This window comes from Symsagittifera roscoffensis, chromosome 8, assembly GCF_963678635.1.
Source record: "Symsagittifera roscoffensis chromosome 8, txSymRosc1.1, whole genome shotgun sequence".
NCBI lineage: Eukaryota > Metazoa > Xenacoelomorpha > Acoela > Convolutidae > Symsagittifera > Symsagittifera roscoffensis.
This window is the reverse complement of record NC_087069.1, coordinates 12,050,272-12,071,751: the sequence shown is the minus strand read 5'-3', so window position 1 is coordinate 12,071,751 and position 21,480 is coordinate 12,050,272. Positions and strand designations below refer to the sequence as shown.

The window sequence follows — 21,480 nt, the reverse complement described above, 5'->3', positions numbered from 1 at the left end:
TTTGAAGAATTGCTGAATTCCACCAATTTACTAAATTTTTTGTGCATGAGATGTTTTATATCTTCATAATTTTTGTTGGTGCTTAACCTAAGGAGTGGTCTAAATTTTGAAGCGACCAAAACAAAAGTATCTGTTGTATATTTAAGACGCCGTCGAAGTATTCGCACCATTAACTTGCTAATTTATCGCCAAAAATGGTAAAAACAATAAAATGAATGTTACGAACGTGAATAAGTTTTAAATATTCCATCTCTTTTAAATTAAATGCAGTTTTCATTTCACGTGATTTAAAAATAGAACTGTTTATGCTTGCACCGATAAAAATGGTAAGTTAGAAAAATCTTTCTTGAGAATTTTTCTACCCATTACAAAAATTTCGCTTCGTTTTTTACACAATTACGACGTTTTGAAGATTTTTTGCACCTTGTAATAACTTTTAATAATTTTCTCCATCATTCGATTTCGTTTTTTTAGCTTTGAAAGAAAATTATTATGGAAAACTAAAAAAAAATTATAAAAATATAATTTTCTTTCAGAAAAGTGAGTAGCACCGGAACATCTGAGCTCGATCGACAAGCCCAGCAGAACCAGGTCCGAATCCAGTCTATTCTATCCAACCCAATTCCAAACAACAACAGCAATAACCCAAACAGCAGTCCCTACCCCCAGAACAAGACCAGTGTATCGGGTGATTCTCCGGCATCTCAGTTGTACAATTTTCCCTCCTCGGGTTCCAGTGGTATTTCGACGACATTCGCCACCTGCCCGGCCAGTGTACCGCCACTGATGTTTCCGAGGTAAGTTGGAAGTCAGAGTCGAATTATGATCATATCAGAAATGTCTGAAAACGTACAATTTTAAAGCGGTGCAATCAAACACTGGATTATTTGATTAGTTTCATATTGTTATAGCTTTAATTATTATGTCAACTTATTGTAATTTTTTGGTATCTATCATGTTGTTTACATTCGAGTGGTTTTTCTTTGAATCTTTAAACTATTCTTTTTGAATTAGAATGCGAGCGAAGCATCGATGAATCTAATGTCACTATATGCGACCACAAGATGACCCAACGTGTGCCGATAGCCGGAATCTTCTGAAATTAATCGATAAATAAACAAAGCACCCAGAAGATTGCAACTACCTAAACGCACTGGATCACCTTGTGATCAGATGTAATAACAATGTACTGTAATTTCAATCCAGACTCTGGTTATGATTGTGATTTGATTGGCAGGTGTTCGAATGAGGGTGACGTGGGGGTGGTTGAGTTGGCGAGGAGGGAGTCGCAGCACTTTCTCCACAACACAGACATCATTGTCAGTCAGAGGGATGAGATGCGACAGCTGTCCAAGGATCTAGTCAGCCAGGTCAGCTAATCAGTTAATTTACGCGGAGCAGAGAATACCAAATATACACATAAAGGAGCAGCCTGCGATTACAAAACGCGTTTTTATTAATTTAGAACAACAAAAGTCCTCAGAAAAAATTAAAATGAAAGTATTTGATAAAAACAAACATTTTTTGGGGGTAGTTAAAATGTTTTTGACAAATTTTTGTAGATATCATTCTTGCTGCATCGACATTACATATTTTTGCTGCAGCTTTTTCGTTTTAATCTTGCTTCTACTGTTTCCAAAAAACTAATTAATGTTGCTTACTGTTTCCTTTTAGGCCAAAGACGCGGCAGAAAAACTGGAGAAGACGCAGGCTTCCTTGCGCACTTTCTACTCCACCCTGGGCAAGATGGCAGACCACTTTGGCAGGTCATACACTGGCAACAGAGAGATAGGCCAGGAACTCATTCGGCTTACTGCCAGGTAAAAGAGAGAGAAACAGAACTTAATCACTGAGAATTTGACTGGAACAGTTGAATTGTTCCACAAAATTAGATTTTTGAACGGTTTTTTTGAGTTTTTTTTCAAAATTTCAACTGGCGAAAAAATACCACCGAATTTCATCTCATATATAGGTTTTTTGCTTAACGGCCATCGCCTCTCAAAAGTTTTAGTTAAAACCATTGGTAAAATTTTAGTTTCAAATCGTAATTATGAAGCCATTATCAGAGGATGATCATTTCTTTTCGTTCTACAAGTTCTCCATAAACGAAGTAGCTGTTTTTACAGACACAAAGAGGCATGTGACATTCTGAATGACGTCACCACAGCCTTCAGACGCTTCTCCGGACACACAGCCGCCTCATCATCCAGATCCGGAAGTCCCGCGGATTCCTCTGGACATAATGTAAGTGTACTTAAAACGACACTGCGTTCTATGGACGATTTTTTGAAAATGAAAATCGATCAGAACGTGAATTTGATTTGCAAGCTTCATAACTGAGGATTTGAGGAATTTCGGAAATGCTGCAAAAAAAATTAGATATGAATTGTCTGAGATTTTATCGAAAAAAGCGAATTAATCAACACAGTGAATTCTTTTTTATAGTGCATCTGTCAATATAATGTCATTTAAAATATTTTACAAATTATCGAATGATTGTGAAATATTTTTAAAAAAAATAGTGCTGTACCGTGTCGAGATGTTCTTCTTTTCAGGCCAGTGTGATAGACCGGGTGTCTAAGCAGTTCCAGAAGGAGTGTGAGAGTGCGCGGAAGGAGAATGAGGAGCTGAAGAAGAGTATGGAGGACATGGGACATAAGTATGGAAGCAGCATCCAGAGTGGCAGGAAACTCAGCACTGGCAAAGGTCAGAGAAACACTATTTTGAATCTTAAATATTTTTTTTTTTGAAAAAAAAAATAGCCGGTTGTTGTGCAAGTAGCATAATGTTCCCTCCACATTGATTTAATATAAGAAATTCAAAAACAAATCGATAAGTTTGAAATCCAAAAAAAAAGTTTTTAAAGAAATTTTTTGCCGAATGTTTTTGTTATTTTCTTAGACAGAGTTCTTAGGTAAAAAGTGATCGAATGAGTGGCAAAGAGCAATAACCAAAATAATAATAAAATAGTGAAATGAAATATGGAGGTCAGCCTCTGATCACATTCTTCTGTCATCCTTTGTTTAATTTAGCTCTTGCAAAACGACAAAAACTGAGTCCAGCTTTTCCCAACACCGAGGTAATTTTTAAATGCCGATGAACGTAGTTCAGACTATTATATAGGTCGTGATGATTTGTCGTTTTTTTTCAGCAAAAATCTTAAAATTTGTTATGGCTCAATTTTATTATTTTTTTTTGCGGTTTGACTTCAAGTTTATTTTTAAGTTAAGTGCCTTTCAATTGTTAAGAGGAAGGCAAACTCCACTTGTGAACAGCGAAAGTGTAAAGGTCAAGACGTGATTGAGTTCTAGTTTCGAAAGTGGAATTTAGTTTTCAGTTTTACCTGCGAAATTTACTTATTTATCTAATTTTCTCAAATTGGGTTAATTTTTCAAAAATTAACTACAAATTCAAAGAGCCTTAAGGCATCTATTTTTTCTTTGAATTTCGAAAGTTGAGTTTTTTCAAAAAAAAAACAAGTCAGTATATTCTGTTTACTTGCGTTCATTGCCTCTTTTCCGACTGTCTGTTGGCTATGTTTTTTTTCGAATCCGAACAACAACAACTAATAGGATCTTAAAATGATACCGCACTTGACACTCTTCACACAAGCCAGCTTTAGCGACCGTAGTATAAAAGTACGATTATTCTTCTTCCCCATGTTAAGTTACCTATATTGGTGCCACTTTTGGTGGCACCTCTAAGGCTTGTGATAGTATGTGCTTTGACATTCGATTAGTAAATGTTAAAACAGTTGATGCAATTTCAATTCAGCAAATGAACCGAAAAAAGTTTTTAGTTTCAAACAACAATGCAATAAAAAATTCCATTTCAGAAAAATTCCAACTTTATATATCTCGGAATTTGAAATGCATAATTAAGACATAAGTTGGCTCAGTGACTTCTAATTTATTACATGCAAAGATAGTGTGAAGACGTCTTCAAGTTATTATATTTATTACATGAAAATTCTATGTCTATTTGTATTTTGTGGCACATCTGAAGAGTCGACGAAGGTAGTTCATACTCTTGTATAGGTCGCAATGGTTTTTTTTTTACTTTTTCGCGGTTTGATTTTTGATTTGTTTGAAGTTCAGTTCATTGCTTTTCTTAAAGCCAACAAAAAAGGGCACAAAAAACGTGATTACGTGATTAACTTCTAATTTCGAAAATGGAATTTAATTATCAAATTTCCCAGCGAAACAAAAATTTTAACTTATGATCCACTTTTCGCAAATTGGGTTAGTTTTATCGAAAATTGTCACTCAAAAATTATTTTACTAATTCAAAGAAATTTAAAACCATCTATTTTTTCTTGGAAATTTTTATTTTGAGATTTTTGTGGTGCAGATGCGAGAACGTGCGTTGCCAAATCTTCTGTTTGTATGATCGAGTCCACCGCCGCAAAAGTTTTAATTTTAAAGGCTTTTTGCCAATCTTCTGAGCCGGATTATTTCGCTGCCGACGCTACACATTGATAGAAAATTGCCAAGAAGTTATTATGCGGAATAGGCATTTTTACAGTCCTTTGGAGTTAAAGTATCTGTTCATCTTTGAGCTCAATGGATCAATATGTTTTTAGACTGTCTAAATAAATCCGTCAAAAAGTGTTAGTTGAAAAGTCGAAATTTGTCTGGAGAAACTAGAAGTTTTTGAAAAAAAAACGAGCGCAAGCATACATGTTCATCATTTTTTTTCCCCAAAAAATAGAACAAAAAAACTTAAAAAATATATTCAGAACTAGCAAAGGTGAGAGAAGTTTAACTCGAGTTTTCGTAAAATTATAAATGAAAAAAAGATATGAAATCAGTGAGCATTTCCTCGAAAACACTGTTTTTTGGCCGAACATTGTCTATGAAAGGGCTTCAATCAGGCGGAGAATTGGCTCAAACTTTCAAAAATATTCTGCATATGTTAGTTCGGATGTGTTTCTTCTCTCGCATATCGTAGCGCGTAAAAGGCTTTAAAGTCATCATGTCTTAATTGAAAAAGAAAAGAAAGCTAGAAGTTTTTAAGTGTAAAATTTGTTTGTTATATAATTTAAAATATAATTTTTTGTCTAAATTTTTGATAAGTTTTACCAATTTGTTTTAGTGAAACGAATGGATGCCAACGAAACCAACAAATACCTCAACAAAGCCTCGCGGTCCAAAGAACTCTTCATCTCTTCACTTATGCAACAGCGCAAATTCATGTGTGTATTCTGCGCTTCAGTCTGCGGAATTGTAGATCACGAGTTACGAATGGCCGAAAAGTTGTCGGGATGCGAGTCAATTTATTGCAACCTTGTTAAAAACATTACACACATAGACAGATTACCAGAAAATGCGATAAACGATATTAAAGTTGCGGGACAAGTCAGTAGTACAGATGTCGTGTTCAAGTCGGCATCAGCAGTTCCGGGGGTGAATGGCGTTGTCGGGTCGACGAGCGCGGCGTCGGCGACAGATCCAAATGGTGTTCCGGCGACAGTGACGCAATATGATTCGATCAGTCAGACGAGTTCGCTCGGGTCGAGTAGCACCAGTCTGTCTACCAATGGAAGCACAGATTCGCCTAACGGAACGTCGGCTTCGTTGACTGACTCAGGTAATTCAAGAGCTTTGCAAAGCCCGTTTTTCATGAAATCATCAAACATTAAACGTACACGTGTTTTTGAAGACTTTTCATGTATTCATTATTAATATAGATAGTTTTTTCTCATGAAAATGGAAACACTGAACTAGAATGCCGTCGAATTTTGAGCAGAGATTCAAAAAGTTTGTTCAGCGAAACTAATATCATTTAAATCAGCCTTTTTTGAGAATTGTCGAAAACGATAATGAAAAATTTTTGATATGTTTTTTTTGTGAATTTCAGGTTTCCCATCTTCCCGAGAAAGTTCTCACGACGATCCAGACTACCGGGACCCTTCTGCATACTTCCCCACCACGCGCTCCTCAGCCACCGGAAACAACCAAACTGGAACTATGAGAGCATCCGGCACAGCTGCGATGCAAAATATCCACCCTTCCATGACTCTAAACGTCCAGATGGGATCTCAACTTAGTACTAGTCAGTCGAAGTTGTTTAATGTCCCAGCACCCCCACCCAGAAGGGGGTCAGTTTGCCAACCCCAGTTTGGAATTCAGTCAAATGGGGGAGGGGCGAGGGGGAGCGCAGAGAGGATTGCATCAGGAGTTCAGCCGGGGTCAAATGGCGAAATTGACAGTCAACAGGTACAAGCGCTTGAAATTGATGACCATTTTGTTTAAAAATTTTCGAAATGGCGATCTCAACAACGTTGTTTTAAACGTGAATTAGTTTAAAATGTTTTAACTTTAAAGTCTTTGAAAACAATTTTAGCTTTCGTTTTTTACAGGTTGTTAACAATCATTTGATTTTTAAGAGTAATGAACACAGTGAAGACTCTTTTATAGGTCTTGCTCAGTAGTCTTAAAACATTGATGCACTTAGATATAATGCACTTTTTGAGTTCAATTGAAATTCATCTGCTGAAATGACGTAAATAGCACTCTCCAAATACGAACGTGGAAATGGCGCAAAAAAACGCGACCGATTTCTAGTTTCGAAAGTGGAATTAATTTTCAAGATTTCCCAGCGGAATAAAAACTTTACCTATTGATCCAGTTTTCTCAAAATGAGTTCATGTTATCAAAAAAGCGCCAGTCATAAATTGTTTTAGAAATTCAAAGAGCTTATAGGGCATCTATTTTTTTTTGAAGTTCGAAGGTCAGATTTTTTCAAGAAAGTCAGTGTTTTTTAATGTTTACTTGCGTTCATTACTCTTTTCCAATCTTCAATTGGCTATTTTTTTTCTATCTTAACAAATTAAAAACCTCTAAATTACTAAATTTATAGCTTTGCAACGAAAAGTTTTCTTCTTTTTTAGAGTTCTCATTGAATAAAAATGTTTTACGATAACTATATCAAAAAATGAACTTCTGAACTGGTTGTAAAAGTTCCGTTTTTTATTCAGTTCGACGCAGTCCAAAGATCCTCGTGTCATTTCCAAAATGCCAGCAAACCAAACTTCACTCCGGAATCCAACCATACGACCAATACTAGCACCACCAATAACAGCTCGTGTTCCTCCAGTATAATGAGACCCTACTCAACCTCTTCATCTTCTCTTGGGGTCAGTGGGGGGATTGGCAGCAGTGTGTGTTCTGTGAGTCAACATCAACAGCAGAGAATGAGTCATCCCGTGTTGCCGTCTAATATGACGTCATCGAACAACTGCAGCAGAATGGGGTATGAGCAAGATACCAAAGTAAAATTTTTTGTTTAGACCACGATTTCAAAGCATTTTTTCTAATTTTGACTGATACTGTTTAGCTCTTCCTCCCCTAGATCACCCGGATCAGAATCTGTCCCTGGATACCACTCGTACTCCTCTTCGTCCGGGGACTCCACCACCGGATGTAGTTCCGAAGACATCTGGGTGCCACGGGAAGACCTCAATGTCGCCCGCAATGAGTCGCCCCAATCTTGCATCAGCAAGTCTCAAAGCAGTTCGACTGATACCTTAGAAGCAACGGACTCCCCCTCTCAAGGTCGAAGACACCGCATGTCAAGTGACCAAATCGGTGTTAGCGACTCGTTGAGTTCCTCCACCGATACCCTCGACGACCCGACTTCCTCGCCGAACAAATTCGTATCCTCTTCGTCAAACGCATTCGGCCCCACGATGTTATGTAACTACACTAGATCGCCGGGTCGAAGTGTCCCTCACTCGAACACGACTCACAACTTCGGCACTCCAATTCACGAATCGTCGGTATCCAACCCGATTTATGAACGAGGTGTTTCGGCTGACCCTACAACAATGTCTAGTCTATCTGAACCATCGTCATCACATTTTGTTCAACATCCACAGAAAGAGTTCGTTTCCGACGTCTGCTTGAAGAGCGGAAATAGCTCGGATAACGAGCAAAATTATACAACGATAAAACGAAGTCCGAAATCTTCGGCTTCGGTCGAAAGTTCCGAGCTAGAGTTAATTGAAAAACCGAAAAACGAAGTGAAAATGAATGATGAGCAAGGTAGATCGGGAGAATCGAATGTTAAACACTTCGAAGATAGTTTTACGGACGCAGAAGCTAGTGATTTTATGAAGCAGCTTAGAATGAGAAGACAGAATCTGAACGCAGTTGATAAAGATAGTCTTCCATTCTGGGATAAAGATGGGGAAAAAGAAGAAACGTCAGCTGAAAAATGACATCTAAACCGGTGTAGATCAAACAATTTCTCTAAGATTGGTTTACGCTAAATGTTATTTTTCTTTGTCTAATAGTTTCTGGAATTTTTTCATTCTACTTTGTTCAAGTTGTTAATTAATATTCGAAATTGATTAAACAAATTTTAGGTTACAAGTTTAAGTTTTTTATAATGTTAGCTTATATCGATTTAAATTTATGATGCTATCTTTCTTGTTGAAAAGTTCAAATTTTGTCTCCATTAACATGTCGTTAATGTACGAGATTTATTCTTGCCAATTTTATGGGAAGGAAATTTTCCTGACAGTTCTTCCCGTGACATTGGGAAGCGATTTGATATTTAAAAAATGTCGTGATCTGATGTAGATTTTAATGATAATAATTTGCCCAATAATATTTTTTGCACAAAAAATATTTATCGCCGACTGTAATTTCCTTAGATTGCTGAGAAAGTTCTCAAAGTGATGTTTGTAATTGAAAATTGGGACGGCTTTTGCTCAAAGGTCTTCAAAGCGAAATAATTAAATTTTTATGGTTTTCTCTTTGTTATTAATAAGGATCCGCAGAGTTCGTTTCTCTAATTTCCAGACAGTTGTTATGTTGAGCGAAGGTTCTTTTTGTGACTCAAGGCCGTTTTTTTGCACCTAGAAGTTCCATGAACGCCCTACCACTATTCAAATGCCTCCATTAGGAATTTTATCGAGCACCTGTATCCTTGTTTCCATTCGTTTTGACACTCAGGGGTGGATCAAGATTTTCTCGAGAGGAGGGGAGTGTCAAAATATTTCAAAACTTACTTCGAGTAAATTGATTTTCCGAGCTCTCCCAAGTCACTACAAAGACCCGATTTTGACCAAATTGTTGGCGCCGCGAGCGAGTTATTAAAAAAAAACAGGCCAAAAAAGTTGTTTTAGACACATTTTAGACGTAGTTGACCGAATTTAGCTTTTTTTGGCGCCCCACGCCCTGGACCGTAGTTTATGGTGCCAAAGGCGCCTTAAGAAAAATTTTAGGATTGGTCGGCCAAATTTAGATGTCCTAAAATAGTGTCGTCTGGGTCCAATCCTTAGCGGAGGATGGCGGGGAGAGAGATGGAAGAAATCAATGCCTCGAGACGCCATCCTAAAGCTATTTAAGTTTTGCTTCGGATTTCAACAAAAAACTTTAAAAAATTTAACCCGAGAATGATTACTCTATGACAATTTTAAAAAGATTGAAACTTATTCACACTCATAATATTTTGACAAAATTAAGAGCGAAAATGTTACAAAACTTGAACTTTGACTTGACAAATTGATTTTAGTTTATAGATTTTCTATGGAGTTAAAGTTTAGCAATTGATCCTCTTTTGGCACAAATGCTTTTTTGGGACCTTTTAGCAAACAATCCTCAATCATTCAAAATATGAAAATAAAAGTGCGCTAAGCTGTTTTTGTAAACGCTTAAAAATTGTCAGCGGTTTTCCGTTTTTAATGTGTATTTTTGTCTCTTCTAGAACTCAATGTTTTCACTGAATATTTGCTAATCTGATTTGTTATTTATTCAATTTCAGCGTCTGAATTTAATCATTTGGAGCCGAGATGACGCCGTTGCCCGGGACTACGAATGTCCCGGGTTCGAATTCGGCCAATAACAACTTTTTGAAATTTTTCCACTGAAAATATATTTTTTTCGAACTTGAGAATGGCTGCTTGAATTTTACGTCTTAGTTACCACAGCAGGGAAAATTCTTGTACTAAAGGACTTTTTCACTAAATCCTCCTGATTTTTTAAATACTGGTGCGGCTAAATGATTTCCAATAAATTGTGCTGATTCATTTTTAAAGGTTAAATGCTATGATTCATTGTTTTCACACATTCGAGCTTTGGGAAGGTATGGTATTATTATGACTCTAATTTTTTCACAACCTATCTGGAAAGTTAAAGAGTTCATTAGGTGACATTTTTTTGTAATCAGTAGCTATATCCCTGAAAGTTTCGTAGCATTTTTCTGCTGTATTGGTGGCTGCCGGTTAGCCTTAAGCGAGCGTTTGTGGTCAGAGGGAATGACATGAGAATCCCAAGCTAATTGTCGGAGTTTCGACGCCACGCTTGCCCCTAGCTTTTAACAATTAAACTAGATTATTTATACTTAATATTTATTGACAATTTTGTCAATTGATTAGCATCTATAGTTGCATCATTGATAACTAGTGTTGAAAAAGAAAAAGAAGTAATCAATAAAGAACGGTTTTAAATTTTACTTTTGCTGTTATCAACTTTTGAAATTTTTGGTTATAACTGACTGAAAAATTTATTAAATTTTTGCCAGGTAAAAGTTGGTCATTTTTATTCGCAAAAAAATCTAAAACAAACTCAAACCTCAACAAGTAGTTTTTGTTTTGATAAGAAATTTGCAGCTTTCCCCGTCATTGTAATAAGTGAATACCTCAAATGGAAGCGAATGGCGATTCATATTGATGACGTGGTGAGGCTACGCATCGAGTTCTTTCTTGGCAGAAAAGTGATGCATTAAAAAAAAGCAAATCAAAGCAATCTTTCGCTTTTATAATTTTTTTTACTGGAATTCAATTTAAAAGCTTCCTCACGCTTTAGTTTTGCGGCCAGATATTTTGTCTTCATTTGTTCACGATGCAAAACCATCTTTTCGGGTTTCCACTATCTTTAAAATTCCGATAACTTGGTTCTCGAGTTTACCTCAGTAGAGTTTTAGACTGAATTTTAACTGCATTTTAAATATACTTATCTTGAACTATTGTAAAAGAAAAGTTGATATTTTCATCGTAACATCTGTTAAAACTTGGGAATGGTAAGTGTACAGGAATAAAGTGTAAAAATTTAATTTTCCAGAAATTTTCTGAACAAAAAACCAATTGACTTTGTTGTAAGCATCTATTTTTAATTAGAACTAAACGGAACGTTTCTAGCAATTCTTAGATATCGTCTTTGGCTCCAGATATGAAATGTACGAAAAATGATTTTAAATTCAGCTAAGTAATTTGACTGAAAATCAGGAATAACTAGAAAAGGATAAAACTTGATATTATGAATCGATGTGTTAATTGAAAACGTCAACTGGAAGCGATTGACTCGTTCTCGTTGAGGATTCAATTTGCTGATGTGACGAGACAGATGGTCAGCAAGGAAGTTGAGGTGTGTGGTTCTCTTTTCCTCAGAAATCAATTTTGAATCGAATTGTGACCTTAATTGAGAGGCTTTGATCTATCTGCTCAGCAATCTGAAATGCGTACCTTGTTGCAGTTATACGAACCTTCAACCAAAGTATTTGACAAAATTGTATTGTTCTGTGATGTTGATCCACCTTGCTGCAGAATCGACTGAAAATTTCATTCTGTTCGGTTAAGATGTTTTTGTCTTTGTTCACGATGCATTTGTTCACGATGCAAAACCATTTTTTTTGGGTTCCACATTATCTACAAAATTCTGATAACTTCTTTCTCGAGTTTGTCTCTGATTTAGGTGTCTTTGGTTTTTCCATTTTATTCATCTCAGTGGAATCCGTAATGATTTATGGTTATTTAAAACTAACAATTTTAAACTGAAATTTAAATTGCCGTATTGATAATTTTGTTCAAGCAGTTATTGTGCAACATATTGAGTTAGGACTGGAGTGTATAACTCATAGAGTAATTTCGGATAGGGTACACCGTCTGCTCGTCACGCTATCTTATTTTCGGCCGGATAGATTCGTGCAACTTCTTAGTCTAATACCGATCCTAATCTTACTCTTATACTATCTAGTCTCAGGTTGTTTAACTAGTCTCTGCTAGGCTCAATAGATCTAGGGTATACTGGTTTATTGCGGCTGCTGAAGTGCTCGGGAGAGTCCAACTAATTTCTAAGTTAAATTCAAATCTCTCTGGTGCTGAAATTACAAGTAACTTCAGCACTTACAAATAAGTGGGTTGTTAGTTAGATGGATCATGATTGGTTAATATTAAATACTTTACATTGGTAAAATATCTAATTTATCCAATCATAAAATGTAGTTTAGATCAGGTTCCACCCATCCGGGTTTTACAGAGTTTTTTTAGAATAGTTCTTCTGCAATTTGAAGGATGGATGATGGACGTTGGTTTTTGGCGAACATCATTTTCTTCCGTTTCCTCTTTGTTAAAGAAGTTCCAGGAAGCTGGAGTTAGAGACATAAGACGTTGTGTCTTCTAGTGACAACGATTAAGTCTTTGCAACAAACTCAAATCTGATTTCAGAATGGTTGGCTATGTCAGGTTTTTCTGTTCTGCGTGGAGAACTTCTTTTGTGTCTGATCTAGTTTGGGAATGGCGTGGAGATTGTGCGTGGAGGGGATGCCTGGTTACTCGGATCTGTACGTATACTTGAACATCGAGGTGGTCATTGGTCTAGTTCAATGAAGTCCTTTTCTGCGAAGTCAAGTCGTACTCTAAATCCTTTGAGTTGTGATTGTGAGTGGCATATCGATTGTGGTTGGTCATTCTCTCTCGAGTGTAGTGGGGTCGTTTTGTCTTTAGATGTTCGTCCTTGGTGTTGTATTCTGATCTATGTATTGCATAATGTAATTTACATTTTATAAAACATTTATTAGTTTAATATTTTTTAATTATGATTTTAGTTAGTTGTTTTCACAAAAGCTTTTTGTTTTAGTTCGGTTATTTTGAAGAGTTACTCACCCTTGAGTAGCTCTTATTAAAAATAGAGGTGTGGTCACAAAGCGTGGATGTAGCGCGGTGGGTTAGGCCGGCTATAGAGCATGCTCAGGACGTCCTTCCTGGTGGGTTAGGCCAGGAGTGGGAGTATGATTTCATGCGGTTTTTGTGAGGGGTCCTGTTATGTGACAACGTTTTATGTTGGGTTTGTTGTGGTTTTTCTTATGTCTTGTTGGTTATGTCCTTTTTCCAAAAAGCAAATTGTTCGTGGTATGGGTTTGTCTTTCGACTTTTTTGTGTTTTATTATTTCTTTCTTAGACTTTATAATAGTCTTCAAAAGAATAAATTATCCAGTTTTAAACTGGGTTAATCCGGTTTGGGTACCGTTGGTTTCCTTTTCTTAGTCATGCTGTTATTCTATGATTTGTGGTATTTAGTAAGCTGCGTTGGTTAGTTTTGTTTAGTAAATGATTCCTTTCCAACCGGGTTAAAGGAAGGTTTGAAACATGTTATTATATGTTAGAGTTGTTGAGTGTGAAAACTTGAAACTGAAATTCATTATTTTAAACAATTCTTCGTGGGCGAGCTGTGCGAGTGTGGATAGAATTTCTGTGCGAATGAATGAAAATATCAAAAGGTTAGTACTGCATTTGCATTTTATTAATTTACTGCATAGAATTTGGAAATTTACTGCTAGTTATGGGGGAATTTTAAGTTACAAATTTTCATCATAATTAGATTTACTGCTTGTGGGGAAAATTTTAGAAATGAATTTACTGCATTGGTATTAAATTTATAAATTTATAAGTGTAAGAGATTAATAGAATTTTTGAAATCTGTTTGATGAAATTTGCGATTTTTATTTGTCTTTTGTGGTTTTTGTAGGTGATTGTCGGATGAAGGCTAAAAATCTAAAGAAAACATGGATAAAGTATGGTGAGTTTTTTAATATTTTAATTAGTTAGTAATATTCATTTAATTCATACTTACCTGTTTAGTCGTCGGGGAAAAAACCGTGGGGGAAGATGTCGTGGATGAGATCGGAAGTTGTTAGTAGTTTAGCTAAGATGCGGATGATATTTTTAGTCTGAAGCAGTGGCCAAAGCAATTGAAGTGCCTTAATAGTGGTTAGTTCTTCAGTGCCAACTGCAAACTCATAAGGTGTGTTTTGGATTAGATTATATAATTTGTGATTGAATTTAGTGTTGTGGATGAATTCTAAAATTGGGATTTCTATAGGTTGTACAAACTCGTGCGGGATAAGGAAGGGTCGGGATTCTTCGGCGTTGAAGGTCTTGGTGATGGGACAGAAGATGTACATTTGGGTTATGGGATCATAATTGCGAAGAATACCATGAAGGTTAGTATCTTTAATGCAATATGTGAAATTTAGGAAAAATGGTGAAGTGTATTTGGAATTAATGAATTGAAAACGATGGTGTGGTTGTCTAGAGGGTGTGTGTAGGTCAAAGTGATTTTGGATGAAGCGATAATAACTATATGTGTGGGTTTGTTTAGTGCGCAACATAATATCGTGTGAGCAGTGTTAATCTCTTTCGTGTGGTGCAAGGAAATGAAAGGTTAGTGAAAATATTTGGAAGCGTTCTTTAAAACTTTCGTATGCTTGTGTGTCTGTTAGTGCTTCTGAAATAATGTGATCAAACTTTCGGTCGAAGATGTTTAGTGTAAATATATATGGTGTCTTGATGAAAAATTTTTCGGTAATTTGTAGATTAGCGAAGCGATCGTCGTCTAAGAATTGATCTTGGCTAGCTCTGATGATGTTGTGATCATAGTATTCTAGTGTATATTCGTTAGCTCTAGGTGCAGTGTGTGTTTTTAGTGATTTTTTATATCCAACGTAAGTAAATTGTCTAGCGGTTAGTGGTGTAGTGAGTCGATATAGCATGTCCGTGTTTCGCTCTATATCGATGTGAGTGTTAGATAAAGGTAAGCAAAGAGGGTTAGTAAAATGATAATATGATGTCCAAGAGAGAGTGGGCATTAAAACGTATTCATCTACAAAGTTGCGTGTTTCGTTAGTGTCGTGGGGGGTGTTTAAGGTGTATTGTGGGAATGAGGGTAAGGTGATGGCTAAAAATTCTTTTGTGTTAGTATGCTTGGGGTGGTTGATGTATTCACGGGCTGTTCCTGGTTTTGCTGGGAAAGGATGGTTGGGGAACTTTCTTTTAAAAGTGCGGTAAGCTCTATTAGTGTTGAGTGAAGATTCAGTTGATGTGGATGATGGTGCTAATGATTCAGTGTAATTTGAAGAGGGTGTAGGGGTAGGGGGGTTGGATGAATTTATTCTGGAGGAGATTTGGTTTATTGTTGGGGTATGGAGGTGGTAGGGTTGTTGTTGAAGGGTAATAAAATTATCTAGCTCTGGGGAGATTCGGGGGGTGTCTGGAGAATGAGATGATTGGTCAGAATGAAGTGAGGAGTAGGTTGGGGTAACTTGGGAAGCATAAGAGGGTGTGGAAGTGATTGGGTCAGGGTTATTGGATAATATGGGTTGAAAAGGGGGTTGAGAAAAATTAGAAGAGTTATGAAAATTATTGGATGGGGATGGTTCTGAGTCGGCAAATTCATCGGGGGTTTCAATATTCGGGTTATTGAGTGGTGAGATGGAATATAAAACTGAGATGTGTGAATTAGTGTCGGAATTCATGCCTGATGTTACATTACTAGATGGAAAATCGGGTGGCGGAAAAGCAAAAAGTGGTATTATTGGGATTGGAGAGGTAAGATTGGTTGGGTGGGAATTTGATCGGTGTAGTGATCCAAGTTGGCGGCTCATCGTGGGCTAAAAAAATGATTATTTTGAGACTGAAAAGCGGTGGTATGGGGTTGTTCAATAATTTGTTCATAAGTATTATCATCTTGTGACTGGTGTGTCATTATATGTTGGATGGGACTTTGTGATGTGGTGAGTCGAAAATTTGGATTATGTGTGATGGCTAAATTTCGAAAATTTCGTGGGACTAGGGATAGTGGATGGTTATTTGGTAGGGGTGGTAATTGTGGTGCCGTTGGCGTTATGTCTACATTGTTATGTTCTTCGTCGTATGTATTTTGTCGTGTTGCTGTTTTTGTGTTATATTCTTTTATTTGTGCGTCTAAAAGAATTTTGTTTATAGATGTAGAAAAGATTCCAAAAAATCCTGCAAAGAGTATGCGTGCTACGCTTGCTTGTCTGTTTACTTGTGTGTGTATAGCACATGTGTTGTAATTCCTTTTAAAAGTGAGAAAAGAAATCCAATAAAGTTAAACATTGCGTATAAAATAGTCAATTTTTCTTAGATGTAGTAGGGCCATCCTAGAAAATCGAGGATCTCATTTTTGAGTGTAACAAAGCTAAAAATGTTAATTGGTGATATATCTTGGGGACGGTATTTTTCACCGTTTAGATATATATAATCTTTAATGTCTTTAAAATATCCGCTATAGTCTTGCGTGTAGATATCGGCAAATCCTGCGGTTTCTGCAAGTTTGCGTAAATTTTGGTCTATTGATTGTCTTTGTATAGTGTCCATTTGTGTTAATAATTCTTGGAATTGTTGTGTTCTAATGTGATGTTGAATATCTGATTTTGAATAGATTCCTATTGATTGTAAGTCTATATTTGGGTTTCGAGCAATAGCGCGAATGCTTTCTGGTGAAAATTTTTTGAGTGATTGCATTAATGTGGGATATGGAGTGAGAAGATAATATTTATTTTCATCAGGGTTTAGTTGTACTACATTGTGGCTGTTTTCTGATCCACATGGGACTGCGGTATCCCAGAAATAGGTTCTTCGTGAAAGTGTATCCACGAAATGTACTTTATTCTTATAAAAGATAGGGATTCTTTTATAACATCGTTTATCTTCAAAAACGTATAGTGGTGATACTTTTTTAGTACAAGTATAAAACCATAAGATGTTTCCTTCATAGTCTAAAAAATTTGATCTATTTCCAGATAATAAGTATCCTGCATAGGGTATTTTTAATACTGCTAGTGCGAGTGATTGTAATATTTGTGTTCGTTCTAATTCGCATAGTTGGTGTAGTGTTTCTAATTCGGAGAGTGACATTTCTTGAAAAATTCGGCTAATTGTATAATCTAGTTTCATATCTAAATGAATATCATAGTGGATATTACCGAAATATGTAGTATTCATTAGTGATAATTCTTGTAAGCGTGTGCTTCTGGTGTCATGGGGTTTTAGATGTCCACCAGGTTGTCCGTTGCTTTTTTCAAAATTAACTGGTATATAGGATGTTCCTTCGTTTGGAGGATGACCTGTGGCATATGGGTCAATTTTTATTTTTCCAGTGGTCATGTCGAATCCTTTTTCGTATTCAACTAATATTTCAGAGTATTGTGTTTTATGGAGTGGATTTCTATATTTACATGCAAGTTCTGTTTCTTGATATATTTGAAAACGTGTCAATTTATTTTCTATATTGTGTATGTTTCTAAAATTAGTACTTTGTTTTCGTGATGGATGTACTTGTTCATATGGAACTGATTGTATAAAGTATTTTTCGTGAAATTTTATCATACGAGCGTGTATTCTTGCTACTTGAAATGTTGTACATGTATCTTCGGGGAACCAAACAATTGTTGCTTGTGTTCTCGTTGTAGGGTCGCAATAACCTTGATCATTTTTACAAGGTAATCGGATTCCTTGATAGATCATTGTATTATCTGATAAATCTCGTGTTAGTTGTATTTTTTCGAGTTGTATTTTCCAATCGAAAAACATTATTTCTTGGTATCCTTTATTTTTTGTGTCTGCTTTGCAGTTTGATGGGTTATTTATACCAATGTGTGGTATCCAATGTTTATCGTGTAGGTCATAGGTTAATCGTCCGTGTGCGCCGTTATACGGGTATTTGTCGTCTAGTTTTATATGTCCTTGGTGTCTTTCAAGTTGTGATTGATGTACAGAGTCTGAAAAAACTTGAAAGTTAACTAACTTTCTTGCGGAGTTTTTATTTTGTGTGATGTTTAGTCTAAGTAATTCATTTTTACAATCGTCGGGATTGAGATGTAAAAGACGTTCTATATTACTCTGATAGAATGATTCATGGTCAAGTCGGTTTTTGTTTCCGTTCGAGACTTGTGAACAATGTACTTTCTTTTCGGAAAATGTTGCTGTGAATTTATAACCTGTAACTGTTGTTGCTCGGGCTTTTGAATAGAGTGTTGCTATTACATTTGTGGTTTCTATAGCTTGTGGTTCTGTTTCACATTGTGATACTTGATTTATTGCATATTTGTGTAGTGTTTTTTGTTCATTTTCTTCACAATCGTAATGTGTTACTAATAAATCTTGTGGTCCTGTACGAGGGGAAGGGTTTATGTTTTGATTTGAGATTACTAGAAAAAGGAGTTGGAGAAAAATTAATAATTTTAGAATATACATGTGTATGATAATCCTGAGTATGGATTATAAAATGTAATGTAGCCAATTGTGTTTTTGGTATATCTGTCGTATTTGTATATTACTTCAGTAGTTATAAACGGTGGTGGTAGTGATTGAGCTGTTATGTTAGGTGGGTTTAATGGGTAGGGATGTTGGGTAATATTGTTTAACTTAACTGTGATTTCAAACTTTAATTGTAAACTGTTTTGTTGGAGTATTTGAATATTGTGATCACGGATATCGTTGTGAATATCTTGGCGATATTGTAATCTATTAAGTGCCCAGTTATGAAGGCGGTTACTTTCTTGATGTTGTCCAAATAATGGTGGAGGTGCTGTAAATGTATTCCAATCTAATCTTAAAGGAATATTTATTGATGATTGTTCTCGATATCTGGCGTCGAGATTATTTGGAAAATTTAAGTTAAAAGGTGGTGTTGAAATCTGGCTTATTGATGGTGTTGATGGTAGTGATAATGTTTCTGGTAGTGATGAGGATGTTATTGTATCCGTAGAAATATCTATTGGATCATTGACTAAATTTAGTTCACCTTGTGTAAATGAATGTGTTGTCCAATATGGTAGTCGTGATGCCTGGTTTGGGGGGTTAAAGGGATTTTCACGTACTTGTTCAGATGTTGGTGTTGAACCTAAGTAATCTGATGGTAGGCTTGAGGTGCTACGTTGTGAAAGAAGCGTAGGGGTTTCTGGTAATATACCAATGGGGTTTTCTGGAGTGTTTTGTGATGGGGATTGAGGTATTTCAAAATGAACTCGGGGAGTTTGAAAATTTCTGTTTCGTCGAGGATGTATAATTTGTCTATTTATTTCGACTGTATTTTGGTTTTGACTAGGATTTCTTATTCTACTTAGTTCTTGTGGTAGTGTTGGGTATAGGTTATATGTTGGTTCGCTTAGAGGTGCCTGTCGTTGAACTGGTTCTAATGGTTCTGATAAACGAGCATGTCGTTTTTCAAAAGTGTATGGATTGTCTTGAAAAGAAATTCGTGTAGATGTTTGAGAATTTTGAGTAATTGAAGGTGGTGTTGGGTTATCTTGGGATGATGTCGGTGAAGACTGACTTTGTGACTGTTGGGTAGCAATTTTTGATAGAGTTTTGAATTATTACTTTAGTGAGAAAATTTGTGTTTATTATAATATTCTTCCAAAAAAAGAATTAGAAGGATTGTTGCTAGGGCAAATGTGAAGATTGCTTTCTTTATACATTTACATATGGTCAAAATGAGGGATGATAAGAATGCTATGAAAATTACAAACAATAAAAAAATATCAGTTCTACTGAAAATTGTTCGTATCATTTAGACAAGTTGTATAAATCGTACCTGTGGATATAATCAAGGGTTTTGGAAAGTTGGAGGAATAGTTCGAGAATAGTGTAGAAAATTAAAAAAATGTTACAAAAAATGATTAGGATTATTAGAAAAGATTCGAGTATATCAAAAAGAAATATTATAAAGGTTTCAAGTATTGTAAAAAAATGTTTAAGATTTATGAGTATTTGAGTAACTGATTGAGAGAAGAGCATTTAAGAAATGATCTCTTGGTCGAATATTTTTTGCTGTTTGAGGCGATTTTCTAGTGTGGTCGGATTATTTATTAGTTTTTTGACAAGTGGGTTGAGTTTTGTAAAAAATTGTTGGGGACAATTTTCATGGTGATCGGGAGGTCGTCTTTTTCTTTATTTTTGTTTGTCAAATGATCCGGGGTATGGTGAGATTTTTATACTTTAGGCTAATTGAAATGTTCATTTTGTTACTTTAGGCTAAGTTAACAAATTTGTTTTGGGGGTATTCGTGGTCTGAGTTGGGGAAATATTGTTGATCTTTGGGTTATTAGATAAGGGAGGGGTACGGTATTATGGTGATATTTATTTTAGTTGTCAAGTTGGAGTGGTTTGCTTATTTTTGACCTGGAGGTCGTAAAGTTATAGTTATAGATGTGCCTGGAGTTCTATATGATTCGTCTAATTGGTCTTAGTTTGAGTTAGAGAAAGTGACGGATTGGATGAATCCTATTGGTCTATTTTGAACTAGAATTATTGCGTACTTGTCAGCATGTTATTTTGAAAAATGTAAATGAAAAATGTTTCGGAGGTTTCAAGATTGTGAAGTATAATGTTAAAATTACTTTTGAAATTCCACTTTCTTTAAAATTTTAGATTGGGGGATGAATATTTTATAGTTTTTACGTGGTTGATTTCGGAGTCTTGTTGTTTTTCTATTTTCTGATTTGTCGATTTGTTCTTGGGGTATTATTTGTTCGGTCATTTTTCTATTTTTTATTTGTTTTGGGGATTCTTTATGGTTTTGTGTATTGTTTTTGGTGGCGGTTGGTTTTGTGTTTTGATTTTCGGTGGGGTTATCATTTTGTTCTGTGTTTTTCAGATGTGGTTCATTTTGAATGATTTTTAATCCTGTGAAAGAATATAATTGAGTTAATTCGCGGAGTGCGTATTCCTTTGGGTAATAAGGTAATAGGTTGTTTCGATGTTGAACGATTTCTTTTTTGTTTGAGTCGGTAATTTTATATGTGACATCAGTGGGTTTTGCAATTATTTGGTATGGTCCTTTTCGAAGGGGTTGTAATTTTTTAGAAATTCCTTTTTGAGTATTAAAATTAGGTATTAAAACAAATGTTCCAATTTTTAATTCGGAGGCTGGTGTAAAACGTGAATTGATTTGTTCATTAATGTTTTGTCTTTGTAATAACTTTTTTGTTATTTTTTGATAAATTTCATTGTGTTTTTTATCTCTATTTAGAATCCATTCGGTGTGTGTACCGGAGGCTAGTTTAAGAATTTGTGGGTGATGAAAATGATCTTCATCGTGTGTATGTAAAGGTAGGTTATAACAAATTGAGTCTTTATTTGGTTGACAATAACCTTGTGCGTTTTTATGAGAATTTGCTGTAAACATTATTGGTTTGCGTGGCTTTTGGTTAAAAACCATTTCGTATGGTGACATTCCTAAAGTTGTCGTAATTTGTGAATTATACGCTAAGGGAAATAATTTTACATCTGCTGACCATTCGGTATATTTTGTATCATTTCCGTTGATGATACATCTGAGATATTCTTGTAATGAACGGTTCATACCTTCGACTAAGCCGTTTGTCCAAGGTGCATGAGATGTACGTGGTTTGTGTTTGATGTTATATAAATGACATAGTGTGATAATTTCA

The 21,480-nt window shown here is 35.6% G+C and overlaps 1 protein-coding gene across 3 annotated transcripts in view; it reads left to right on the top strand.

Annotated features, from left to right (window-relative positions):
* Positions 1-8,758, top strand: part of LOC134853379 (serine-rich adhesin for platelets-like) — a 40,024-nt gene extending 31,266 nt beyond the window's left edge. For all 3 annotated transcript variants that reach the window (XM_063869366.1, XM_063869367.1, XM_063869368.1), the window contains exons 2-10: positions 537-797; positions 1,238-1,370; positions 1,675-1,820; positions 2,127-2,244; positions 2,556-2,706; positions 5,095-5,589; positions 5,860-6,218; positions 6,980-7,254; positions 7,339-8,758. In XM_063869366.1, the coding sequence (XP_063725436.1) occupies positions 537-797; positions 1,238-1,370; positions 1,675-1,820; positions 2,127-2,244; positions 2,556-2,706; positions 5,095-5,589; positions 5,860-6,218; positions 6,980-7,254; positions 7,339-8,221 (2,821 nt within the window). In that variant the 3' untranslated portion in view covers positions 8,222-8,758. The remainder of the gene's footprint in view (positions 1-536; positions 798-1,237; positions 1,371-1,674; positions 1,821-2,126; positions 2,245-2,555; positions 2,707-5,094; positions 5,590-5,859; positions 6,219-6,979; positions 7,255-7,338) is intronic.
* Positions 8,759-21,480: the final 12,722 nt, after the last annotated feature.